General features: G+C 37.9%; 1 protein-coding gene across 4 annotated transcripts in view; it reads left to right on the forward strand.

Moving 5' to 3' along the window:
- Positions 1 to 12,102, forward strand: part of SGCG (sarcoglycan gamma) — a 104,159-nt gene that overhangs the window by 87,931 nt on the left and 4,126 nt on the right. For all 4 annotated transcript variants that reach the window (XM_053933961.1, XM_053933970.1, XM_053933966.1 and 1 more), the window contains one exon: positions 11,029 to 11,152. In XM_053933961.1, coding sequence (XP_053789936.1) covers positions 11,029 to 11,152 — 124 coding nt within the window. The remainder of the gene's footprint in view (positions 1 to 11,028; positions 11,153 to 12,102) is intronic.

The raw sequence follows: 12,102 nt of genomic DNA on the forward strand, positions 1-12,102 counted from the left end.
GTCATTTTAAGTATTTTCTATGGCTGCTTGTGTCAGTAACACAAAGAGCAAAGCTGTAATGATGAATGCACCTGTTGAGCTGGGTCCCTGACAATGTCAGACTGCTCAGTGAGTTTGTTAAAGTGAACTTGTCATCAGTGATTACAGCATATTCCACCAGAGCACAAGCCACTATGAAAACTTCATTAGAGATTGTCAGTTTTAGACACCACCTTGCAGGTAACCACCTGGAGCCCTGTTTGTAAGCCTGATTGTGCTGTCACTGATCCAAGCTGTAATATTGAGTTGAGCAGATCATGCCTTACATTATCTTTCACCTATATACATATCTGCACATATATCAAGAGAACTGAGGAGGAGGCAGGAAAGAGGAGACACCCACCATAAGGATGTGGGTGTGGTAAACACTGGAAAAAGAAAAGGGAGCGTTTCCTGCCAAGAGTAGCTTTTCCAAGATGCGTTGCACATGTACACCATCACTACTCACTCTTTCCCCTCTCCCTCGGACTCTGTGCACACTTGTGATACTTCACTTGTGAGGAATCTGATGACAGTGTGGCACATTCAGCCACTGTACTAACAATCACAAGAAGGAAGGGGTATGACCTGCTTTTCAGCAAAGCCTCTTCACTTGAGTGTTTCTTTTCATGGAGAACATATGGACACTGAACAGCATGTACTGAAGAACTCCAGTTTCTTGAAATCTTACTATGTTTCAGCATATTAAATAAAAAATTGCTTGAGATACATATAAAAGAAAAGCATGGCAAATTTCAGCCTGGAAGGTAATTTTACAAAACGACTCATAAGGAAAATGCTAACCCCATATTTTACAACAATGATGCAAGTGCTGTTATTATATGAGATTAGAATTTTATAATACAAGACGTTGTTTTATAATATTATTAAAGTAATTTGAAAAAGATAGCTATGCTGGAAACATCTGTGCTGTGCCAGATTTAATCGCATTCACTGGGGCCTTGGTAATTTTTAATTACCTGGAGAGTCAGCGCATCATAAAATTGAGGTCATCACAAAGACCTCTTTTGAATTAGCTCTTAGCACTCTTCATCACAACTGTCAGTCCTGAGAGAGGCTTCTATTTTAATCATATCTTAGTCTTATCTTTAGTCTTCATTCCTTCAGCAACTCTGCATTGAGTGACAGTGGGCAAACAGGAAAAAACACCTCAATATTTAAAAATTATGGAGAACTAGAAAACAAATAAGTACACTGCAATAATCATATCTGCTATGTTTTGGAATACATTATAAATGTTGTTTTAAATTGCTTTTAGAGTCTTTTCAAAGTGCCATTAAAGCTGGGAGCTGTTGTATTCTTTTTTTAAGAGAACACATCAATGCATTTGTCCTAGAACTTTGAACACTTCTTTTATATGGCTTATATACAAAAAAAAAAAAATTCAGTTAACCAAAACCTTGGGAGCTGGAAACATCTGTTACTCAAATCTGGCTTTGTAATTGTGCTTGTGCACAGAAATTCCCCCTAAGCCATAAGCAGTGTTAGTGCCTGCTGTGCTTATGCTGAACAATTCCCTTGAATCAAGAATCTCATAACTGAGCTTTACTGGAATCATCTGCTGCCACGCATTTCAAATTTACAACATAAATACAGAACTAACTTGGAACACAGGCTATTTTGAGAAATAAAACTATACTAAGAATTTTTTATTTAAATTAAAGAAAAATATGCTGAAGAAAACACCAGCTGACATCTTCAAGAGCAGCAGATACTCCCAATATTTAAGAATGGCACCCAAAAAGAATGCAGTGCCTTGGTGTTTTGCCTTTGATCATTATTCTTGATCATTTTTAGCAGAAGCCAAAATGAGCTTTAAAGCCCAGTAGATGTATTTATTTAAAAATCTACTGTGCTTCCTATGCATATGGAGTAGGGCTAAAAAGTGAAAACATGCAAAAATCCCTTCATCTGCATGTGCTGATTCTAAATGATTTCATTGTTCATGTATGTGATTTAGCTGATGGTTCAGCACACACTCGTGGTTACCATCCATCTCTTACATATTTAGGCTGCATTCATGCAACTAAGTCCAAAGCTAGAGGACCTCTGTGCCCAGAATAAGCAAATGCATCTCAGATGTCCATCCAGGTTTAGAATACTCCTCTCTCTGCAAGCAAAATCATTCATTCATTCATTCATTCATTCATTCATTCATTCATTCATTTACTGAAGTGCAAAGGGATCCTCCCACGAGCCACCCACACAGAAACTAATATTCTTGCAGCATGGCCCCGGGGGTTTACAATTGTTTGGGCAGATGTTCAAGTGGAGTTGATTCAATTTATATGGACATATATGTGCAGATACCTGTACTGCATCTCATCACTTTTGGTAGAAGGCAACAGGTAATGTGAGGGCATTTTACAGAGATATCTAAAACAGAGCAGATGATTTATATTCTAGCACTAGTTCTTTCTTTCAATTAATTTTGAAGGAAGAATGGGGGATCAATGGCATTTCTTTAGGAATTGTACACTTGCCAGCTACACCATGCTTGGTTAAGGTCTGAGGAAATAAAAATTCATCAGAAGAAATTAGGCACTATGCTGGGAATTGTTCAAATTGCAGAATAAAGGCTTTCCACTTGGCACCTTGTGTTTGATAAATTCATCTAAATTGCTAATCATAGTTTATATAACCACGTGACTAGGATTAGAAATGGCTGCCAGTTACTGGTTCTTGTTTGATATCAGGCATGAGGTAATGAGTCCTCCCAAGCTAATAATTAGCTTGGAATGCTATAACTTTTTCTTTTCAGGAAAGTCATGACACCATCATATTTACCTAAAAGAGGTATCCTTTCTTAGTTGGTAAAAATCCATGATTGCCTTATACTCACTAAAGACTTAGAGAATTTCAAATACAGTCTAAATGTTTTCCTTGCTATCAAGTTTCTGAATCTCTTCTTCCTTCAAAACCATCTCTATATCTTCTGCATCAAATTCAGATTTCTTTTTTATACCAATCTTGATAATTGTGCATCCCATGTATATACATTTATATTTATTATCTCCTACAGTTCTTCCCTTGGCTCCTGTAATTCTTGTTTTGAACATTTTTCTGGTTTTCTATCCTACACTGCACACGCACAATGTCCTCCTGTAACTGACTTATTTCTTAAAGTTTATGAATATTCAAATATGTATCAGAAAAATAGCACAATCTCCCTTTTCTTCTAATGTGAGGTCATCAGACTGCCCACAGCCTGAAGCACAACAGAGTATGGAACCCTTATATTGTTAGTGCTTTTCTGTCATAGTCCTTAGCACAGACATCATTAGAGGAACACAATCCAGGTTGGTTTCCTGGGTCCTGCATCTCTAATGTGGGAATATGTAAAAGTTAGACCCCCTGATGCAGCACTAGGGCACATAACAGACTTGACTCCAAATCCAAGATCTTGGAACTATAAGCTAGTATTAAGTGTGTGGATAAAATTATTTACATATAGGCATGAATAAGGATAAATGGATTATCTACAGAAAATTAAAATTACAATAGAATCTGATTAATTATGATTTTATTATCATGAAATGATTTTTTTAAAGTAAAAAGCATAAGGAGTCTAAGATCCATTACTGCCATGGCTCAATATTCCAAAAGGTCATTACAAGATTGTTTTAGCTTTAGAAAATGCATTCCCTATAGGTTGCTTATTTGAGCTTAGTCAGTATTTGTGATCTCATTTCTTGGTTTCTCCATTGCATGATTTTATCATTTCATTGTCACTCCCCTTCATCCCAGCTAAGCTCAGTAAGCCCAGCTGTGTTGTGTATGATGAAGATTCCTTCCCAAGAGTTAGAAGAAAGGGAAATATGAAAGTGGTTCGGTGACGTTTTTTTACCCTCCAGATATGAGAGTCCTGAAATGGTTGAGTAATGAACTGCTTCCAGGCCTTACCAACAGAGACCTCTGGGAGGGGAGTCAAATAAACATGAAAGAAAGGATCCTGCAGCAGTATTATACATGCCATACAGAAGTCCTGTACTGCTGTTAGTAATGACTTGCTTGTCTTTCACACATTAGGACTGACTGTCTACGTGCATGAACATGATTGTCCGGGGAAAGAAGACTACCAGGAAAAGCAAAGCCTATTACAGCATTGTGTAGTTATTTCAGGGTAGTTCTGCTGCTATGAAAGTATTTAGGATGTTTCAGTGCATTACAAGGTACATTTCTGTCTATTTTTAGAGGTCAGAGGTGCTACAAACTGTAAGCAAAGCACAGCACATTTTGAAACTTCCCCATGTGATTGGAGGCAAAAATGATAGACCTTCCAAAATGACATTTTCATTAATGTATTTAAGCAATAAATGGAAGAATCAAGAAAAAGAAGGTTACTTTTAAAACAAATTAGAACAGATTGCTCTAATTTGCATCTGATTATGATATGCTCTAATATGCATCTGGTTAAAATTATTGCATCATTTTATAGTCTTTAAGTTACAACATAGGGTCACTGAAGATTTTGTTTAAAAAGCTTCTGAATTCCTGTAAAAAATGAGGTGTTTTATGAACAGCTGCTTTTATTCCAGCCAAATTATTTTTCTCTAATGGAGTTCCTGTGTACATAGACTTGCCTCTAAACATATTTTCATAGTATGTTTCTCTGAATTCACTTGTATCCTGTGTGTTTTCTTACAGTGTTATCAGATAACTTTTCTCTATTTTCACAAAAGACTTGTGATCTTTTTTGATTACTGACACTAAAACTTTATTTGAGTTAATAATTTTGGCATGGTTAAGTTGAAAGCACAGTTTTAATATTAAGCTGTATCTCATGCTACCCTTAAGTTTTCCTGTAATTTTTTCTGCAATGGAAGAGCCAGATTCACTTGGTAGAAAATTATTAAATGTTCTTTATTTTAATTTTGAGATAATTGCTGTAAAATTTTGATTCATTAAAAATATACTGGTTTGCATATTACATTTTATTGTGGCATAAATAATAAATTAACTTAGTGTTCAGTGTATAGGAGCTGTAGATATTGACATTGATCTTACTGAAATAGATTATGCGTCCTAGTTCAGGCAACTCCCAGAGGCAATAGTCCTTGGAAAATGATTTTTTTGAACTAAGCTACAAAAATTGGGAGATAGATTATAACTGTTGACCAACTAATGGGCTTGACAGAGAAAAACGAATGCAGTTTTTCAGTCAATTTTTCACATTATGTTTCATTTAGTTTAAGTCAGTGAAGTTCAGACTTAGAATATCCAAGTGAACAAAGGCAATATGGAAGACAATATCATCCAGGTGGGAAGCAATTATTCCACCTCTAAGTGAAGGAATTCAATAGGTGTGATGCAAAATGGGACCTTTTAGAAAGAAAAATCAGTCAGCATTTGAAAGATTTATAGAAGTTATATCAAATCAGAATTTTGTGCTAAGGCTTGACTAAGTAACTGCTATATTTTCATTATGCAGAAACTGACCAGGGAAGAAGATTTAATGAGTCATTAGTATTTTCTATTCTTTGACATTCAGTAAGAGCTATCACAGTTTACTGTTGAATACTGATACTTCCATGTCCTTAAGATAGACACAGTTGATGGAATATGCTGTGAAACTCATTTTTCTTCTTTGCAAGGAGATGTAATTTTAGGAGCTGTTCCAAAGAAAATGCTTTTGCAAAATACAGGAATTAGGCTTATATCAAGACTGAGATCTCAGTCCTGTTCTTTTGTCCTTCTTTGCCTTTGGACCTTCTGGCAAGCAACCAAAACCCACAAGGCAGATCACCAAGATGCTCAAGTTTGGGTAGTCATGTTCTTCTTGCTACATCCTGATTTCCCTCCCCACTCTCCTCACCTAAAAACAGCAAGCTTCTGGGAGATAAGTGAATATGGGTGGGGATTGGCAGTAGGCATTACTCCATGCCTGCTGCTCACTCTCCACTTCTAGAACTCCAGCCTAGTTTTGCTCAGCTCATGTCAACAGGAATCCAGATTCCTCATAAAGAAAGGATATGGTTTGAAATTGTGTGTACTGCACCATAAATAAATGCTGACAATCTCTTTTTGCTCTGTGACTGCTGCATGCTCTGCCTGTGATTTAGTCTCTTACAATGTCTAGCTGCATGGCTGGGGAATTAGACTGATTTCAGACTAATCAAAAAGTCAATATACTCCTATTGCCTTTTAAAGGTTAACATGCATTGAAAAAGCAGGGATCAAAGGAGACATCTACAGAGAACGGAGGCCAATTAGGCCCACAGAATCCTCTAGGTTGCTTTTTTGCCTTTCAAAACATTAGTTCCTTGACAGGTTAAAGATTTTCCTTTTTCCCCTTTTTCTCTCATGACTTTTTTTTCCTCTTCATTTCTTGCCTTTTCTGTTCATCCTTTGCTCCATGACCTCTAGTCATTTTTTAAGAAAAAATTACTATCATAATTTATTGTTTAATTATCATAATTTAATTTCTGTTCCCCCTTTAACCTTTACAAAGTCAGATGAATTCTGGGGTAGGTGTTCATGGCAGGATTTCTTCTTGCACTCCAAAGGTATATGAGGGTCTCTTCCTTACCTGCTGATGTGAGGAAGATGTTTTGATTATAGAATAATAGAATGGTTTGGGTTGCAATGGTCCTTAAAGGTCATCTAGTTCCAACACCCTGTCATGATCAGGTACACCTTCCACTAGACCAGGTTGCTCAAGGTCCTGTCTAACTTGATCCTGGACCTGTTCAGTCCAGTTACAGTCATCCTGATCTTCCTTAGATAGATGCTGGGAAGAATGCATAGAATGCATACAGATGTGCAACTTCTGTCCAAGGTCATACCACGGAATTCTCTTCCCATTGAATTCAGGACAGATGATGACTCCTGTGCTGAAAAAGTCAAAAAGGGGTCGGAAGGAAAGGATAAACACCCAAGAACAAGCTGGTTCCTCTGTCCAGCTCTAACGGTCAAGCAATTCCAAAGTGCAGTAGGAAACTTGTGGTACTCTTTCTTCAATGCTAGAACTAGCTTTCTAAAACCTTGTGGTACTTAAAAGATCTGTAAGGTATCCTTCTGACTCCTGCCAGACCAGGATGAAAAAAGAGATCAATATTCCTGCAGCATGCACAGGCAGTATCATCTGTTTCTTTACAAGAACTGCTGCAGGCTGTCCCTTCCCTCACATCCTCACTAACAGCCAACTGAACAATTTCTAGTGATGTGACTTCTCCACGAGTTAGCAACATGCTTATAGGAAAAAGGAGATCTCCAAGCCTTTCAGTTGTTGGGATAGTTTCAGATTCAGAGCCTGGATGCTGGTGTTCTGAAGTTCCCCCAGAATATTTTTTCACACAGTCCTTCATTAATAATTTAGCACAGCTCAGCACCAAATTTCTTTGGCTGCCAGACAAGACAGTATAGTTGACTCCTGGAACTCTTACCAACAAGTAAATATAATCTTTGCTGTAACCAATTGCTTTAGTTGCAATGGACTATGGAGAACCAATATCCAGCAAATGACAGCGGTAACATATTACCAGGGACCACCTATTCCCTCACCCTTCCCTGGCTATCATATGCAGTTTCTCAGGCTGCAGGGGTTGGGGTGAAGGGGAGCAAGACAAAGTAACTATTCTGCAAGTGGGCCCAGGTGTGGCTTGCATTGCCTTACGATCCGTGAGTATGTGTACTTGAGTGTCTTAATTGAAATTAGAAACATGCTTTGGAGGGAAATTTCCCAATGGCCTGAGCTGTCCACATCTTGATTTTCATTGTGGAACTGTTTGGGGTACATGGACAGGGTGACATTGTGTTAAACTAATCTGAAATCTGTGATCTCTTGGAGAACACCTAATGTGCTCCAACCTTTCTGGGCATCCAGTTAGCAATAGTTAGTCCAGAGTTCTCCTCAGGACACATATAATGGGCTGTCAGGTCCTTGGCATCAAATGTTGTGCTGCCCAGATCAATTTCTCTTGCACCACACCCCTTGCTAATTGACCCTGGCAGCTACCGCAGTACCTAGAAGCTACTCATAAGTACAGAATCCATCTTCCCAAGTGAAATAGAGGCTGTGACAGATGTCACATTTAGGACAGCACATTACATAGATTAATTCCCCTAGATGGTAAAGATCGTTCACTTCATCCTCTTAAACGTAATGTGTCTGTAAGTTAAAAAAAAAAAATGTGACTGGTATCAATATATTCCCTCATCTTTCTAATGCACAAATTCAAATATTATAAAGTGACCAAAAACTCTAGGACAATTAATTTCTTCCCTCTTACTCTCCAAGCACCCTCCATCATTTGCAAACAAACTGTTCTTCTTGTTTTGCCAGGACACTGAGAGATGCACATCAGTGTGGGGACTGAGAAGGGACATTCAAAGTCAAGGTTCAACTTAAGGCTGTTTCTACACTAGGTGCCCATTTTCCTTTGAGTTCATCTGGACTTCAGACACCAAACCTTTGAATACTGTACAAAGAAATGCATCATTAGTGTAATTGACTCTTGCCTTTGTTAGAATCACATATTACAGTTCACATCACTGATTCACAACAGTTTGCATTGCCAGGAAGTTCAATGACGTTCTTAATTAGTCAAATCCAGGCTGAGTTAATCTAGAAATAGGACCTGTATAAACAGCAGAAATTTAGGTTTGTGATTAATATAGCAAATGTAATTCTGCAATGTAATTTAAATTATGTGTATGTCAGATCATAAATCTAAGTGCTTCTGAAGTCTGTAGACTTCGTGCCAGCATTAATTTTTGTAGAAAGTATGAAATATTTCTCTCATGTTTGATTGCTTTTTAAACTCCAGGTCTGATATACTCTCAGAAGTGTGTCCCAGTCTGCTGTCTTGTGATATTTAATGGAGTTTAAAAATAAAAATTTATGCCTACATATAGTTTGCTTATATAAGTGAAATACCTTACAAAAGAACATGAGGTATTTCAGAGTTTAAAGCTTTTTGTTAAGGCAAACTATAGCAAAGTTATATTTAACTACTTTGACACTAATTTATGACAACACATTAAATTTAAAAGATTGAAAATAGATTTTTTTTTAATTTTTCAGTATATAATGCATACAAATGTGCACTGAAAAATATTCCCATGAAGCAGACCTCCCACATTAATCCCTCAGGGAAAAACTGATTTTCTATTTCATAGAGGTATAAATTTAGAGATCTAAAGCAAAAATTCATACAAAAGTTGTTAAATTCCAAACACTGCTTAATAAAGATTACTAATACTATATTGGTTGTCTGATTCAGAACTCATTCTCATGACCTAGTACACAGCATGATCATAACAGAAGTTTGTGCTATCTCAGATTCACGGAATGAAGCATCAAATTATTTTGTGGATATGGTCTCAATATGGGGCCATTATGCATTTATCCATTATTAGTATTTTATTTATTTTTCAGTCAAATCAGTTTAAACTAATTGAAGGCAATGAACCCAGGAGACGTCAGGGAGAGGCAGATCACAGAAATGTAAAGTCGTAGAATGGTTTGGGTTGGAAGGGACCTTTCAAGATCAGAAGATATAATCTTCTTCTAACTCTGACCAGCAGTGATAAGCCAATATTGCTTGAGCTATTTTCAGATTTGAGGATAAAAAATGAAGTTTCAGTGACTGTGCTTAGATATCATGGATTTAGGTTTTAGAGTTATCAGCTGGATTTAGCTTCTTCAGAACTCAAAAATACAACTGAACTTTTTTACAAGCACAAACTGTCTTCTTTTATATTCTGGTTTTAATGAAGTAACAGGAAAACAAAAAGAAAATGAAGACTTGAGTCTCAGTAAATTAGACAGCTAATTCCTGCCAGTGATTGGCAGTCAGAGTCTGGACTCACTACACAATTCCCAGTAAAGGACCTGCTTGAGCACAGTTTCCACTTGCCCAGACAGGCAGCTGTGGAGCACCCATGGAGCCAGGACAACATCTGCTGGGAGTGCATGCACACACACACACACAGCCTTCTCCACTTCTAGAAAACGCAGTGGGTGAGAACATGCAGGCTTGGGAATAAGTGTGTCTGTGTTCTGCAGTGTGGATGCAACCCACGTTCTTTGGTATGTGTCCAGAGAATAGGAGAGCCAGCACATGTAAGCAGTTGTCTTACTTTCTCTAGCCTTCATATTCACCTGTTTAGTGTTGGCTGGTGTCATCAGGAACAGTGAGTGAATATTCATGATCAAAACCTAATAGGTATCAATTCTGATCCTGCAGAGCCTCCAGATGAAGCGGTTCTAGGTAATGGCCAAAAGAAGCAACATAATCACTGGCCAATTGCTAGGATTGGGCTTTTTCTTTCCTTCTCATGATTTTTAATTAGTACTTCTGTCCCTTCTACTTAGCATGGAAATTATACCAAAATTCTGAAGAAACAAAGCCTTATCTGTTTGAAAAATAAAAATCATTATTCCTGCACAGCTGATCCAACGAGGTGATTACTCAGATAATACAGTGCCTTCCTGCCATCTTGTGGCACTGCAGGGTTTGCAACTCCCTGTTTGTTTATACTGTGTAATTTTTATTTCAAATTAACAGTTTTTAAGTTTCAGATGTCATCTAGTTAAACAACACACACACACAAAGAGTGAAATCTTGGTCCAGCTAATTGCAGTGTCAAAAATCTCATTGATTAAAAAAGTTCCAGACTCTATTAATTGTATTTATTTCAGTGTCTTATTATGTCAAAAACAAAAACAAATTGAAACTAACTAATGTAAAACTGGGTTTCAGGTTAATAGATTACGTTACTGTTATACTGAAATAATCTGCAGTTATGTATGAAATAATACCTTGCATTTGTACTATGAATTAATTTATATTTTTCATTTGTTGGTTTCTTTGTTGGTTTTCAAAATAGCTGCCTCCTTTTTCAAGTCTGCCTGAAGAAAAGGGAAAATGCATCTTTTATATGACTTCAGAGCCTGCAAGGGCTCATTCAATGTTTACTTATTTTTCTAAAATAAAGGAACATATGAGATTGTGCTATTGTCCAATTTCCCGCTCCTGCTTTTAGGCTGGAATCACCAACTCGATCTTTGAGCATGGATGCACCACGAGGAATTAATATCAAAGCACAAGCTGGGAATATTGAAGCTCTTTCCCAGATGGATATCAAGCTACACAGCAGTGATGGCGTGGTGAGTACAAGCCCTTCTTTTCCATAACTGTGGTTGATCTTCTGTGTGACTCTAACTTCAAGTCTTTTTTTCAAGTTCTGTTAATTAAATTCCTCAGGTTTTAGGTGGCAGGATATTAAAATAAATAGTGCCAATAATAAAACTTTTATTTATGTAAATAATAGTACCAAGAGACATAATGTTGTATTAGCTTAGATGCTTTCTAATAAAACTTGGATACTGCTTAGCTCCCCACCAGCACAGTGATTCCTAGGCACCCCAGTGGGGGACCTTGGCTCAGAAGCAGATGCAGCCCCAGAGTGGCAAAATTAAGGAGGGAAGCTCTGCAGGCATCATTAACAGCAGGCAACATGCAGCAGCCCATTTATCCCCTCTGCAAGGCTGTACTGTGCCAGTTCTTCCACAGAGGAACTACAGACCAACCCACGTCCATCCTTAACCAGCTGGCTCCGCGGTGAGACCTCAGCACTCAGGCCAGGACAGACCTGGGTCCAGCAGGAGTGCTTGTGTCCTGCTCTTCTGTGCATGGGCAGGGACCCTGTCACTTACCTTAGAATTATAGAGTGAATTGTGCTGGAAGGAACCGTAAACATCATCCACGTCCAACTTCCCCTGCCATGGCCAGGGACACTGTCAACTAGACCAGGCTGCTCAGAGCTCAATCCAATCTGGCCTTGAACACTTCCAGGGATGGGTCATCCACAATTTCTCTGGGAAACCTGTTCCTCTGCCTCACCACTGAAAAAAATTCTTTTTTATATCTAATCTATCTTCTTTCAATTTAAAGCCAATATCCCTGATAAAGGATCCATCCCCAGCTTTCCTGTAGGCCCCCTTTAAGTACTGTAAGACTGTAATGAGGTCTCTCCAGAGCCTTCTCCTCTCTCCTCTCTGAGAGAATCCCAATTCTCTCAGCCTTTCCTCATAGGAGAGGTGCTCCATCTCTCTGA

This window comes from Vidua chalybeata, chromosome 2 (assembly GCF_026979565.1).
Source record: "Vidua chalybeata isolate OUT-0048 chromosome 2, bVidCha1 merged haplotype, whole genome shotgun sequence".
Taxonomy (NCBI): domain Eukaryota; kingdom Metazoa; phylum Chordata; class Aves; order Passeriformes; family Viduidae; genus Vidua; species Vidua chalybeata.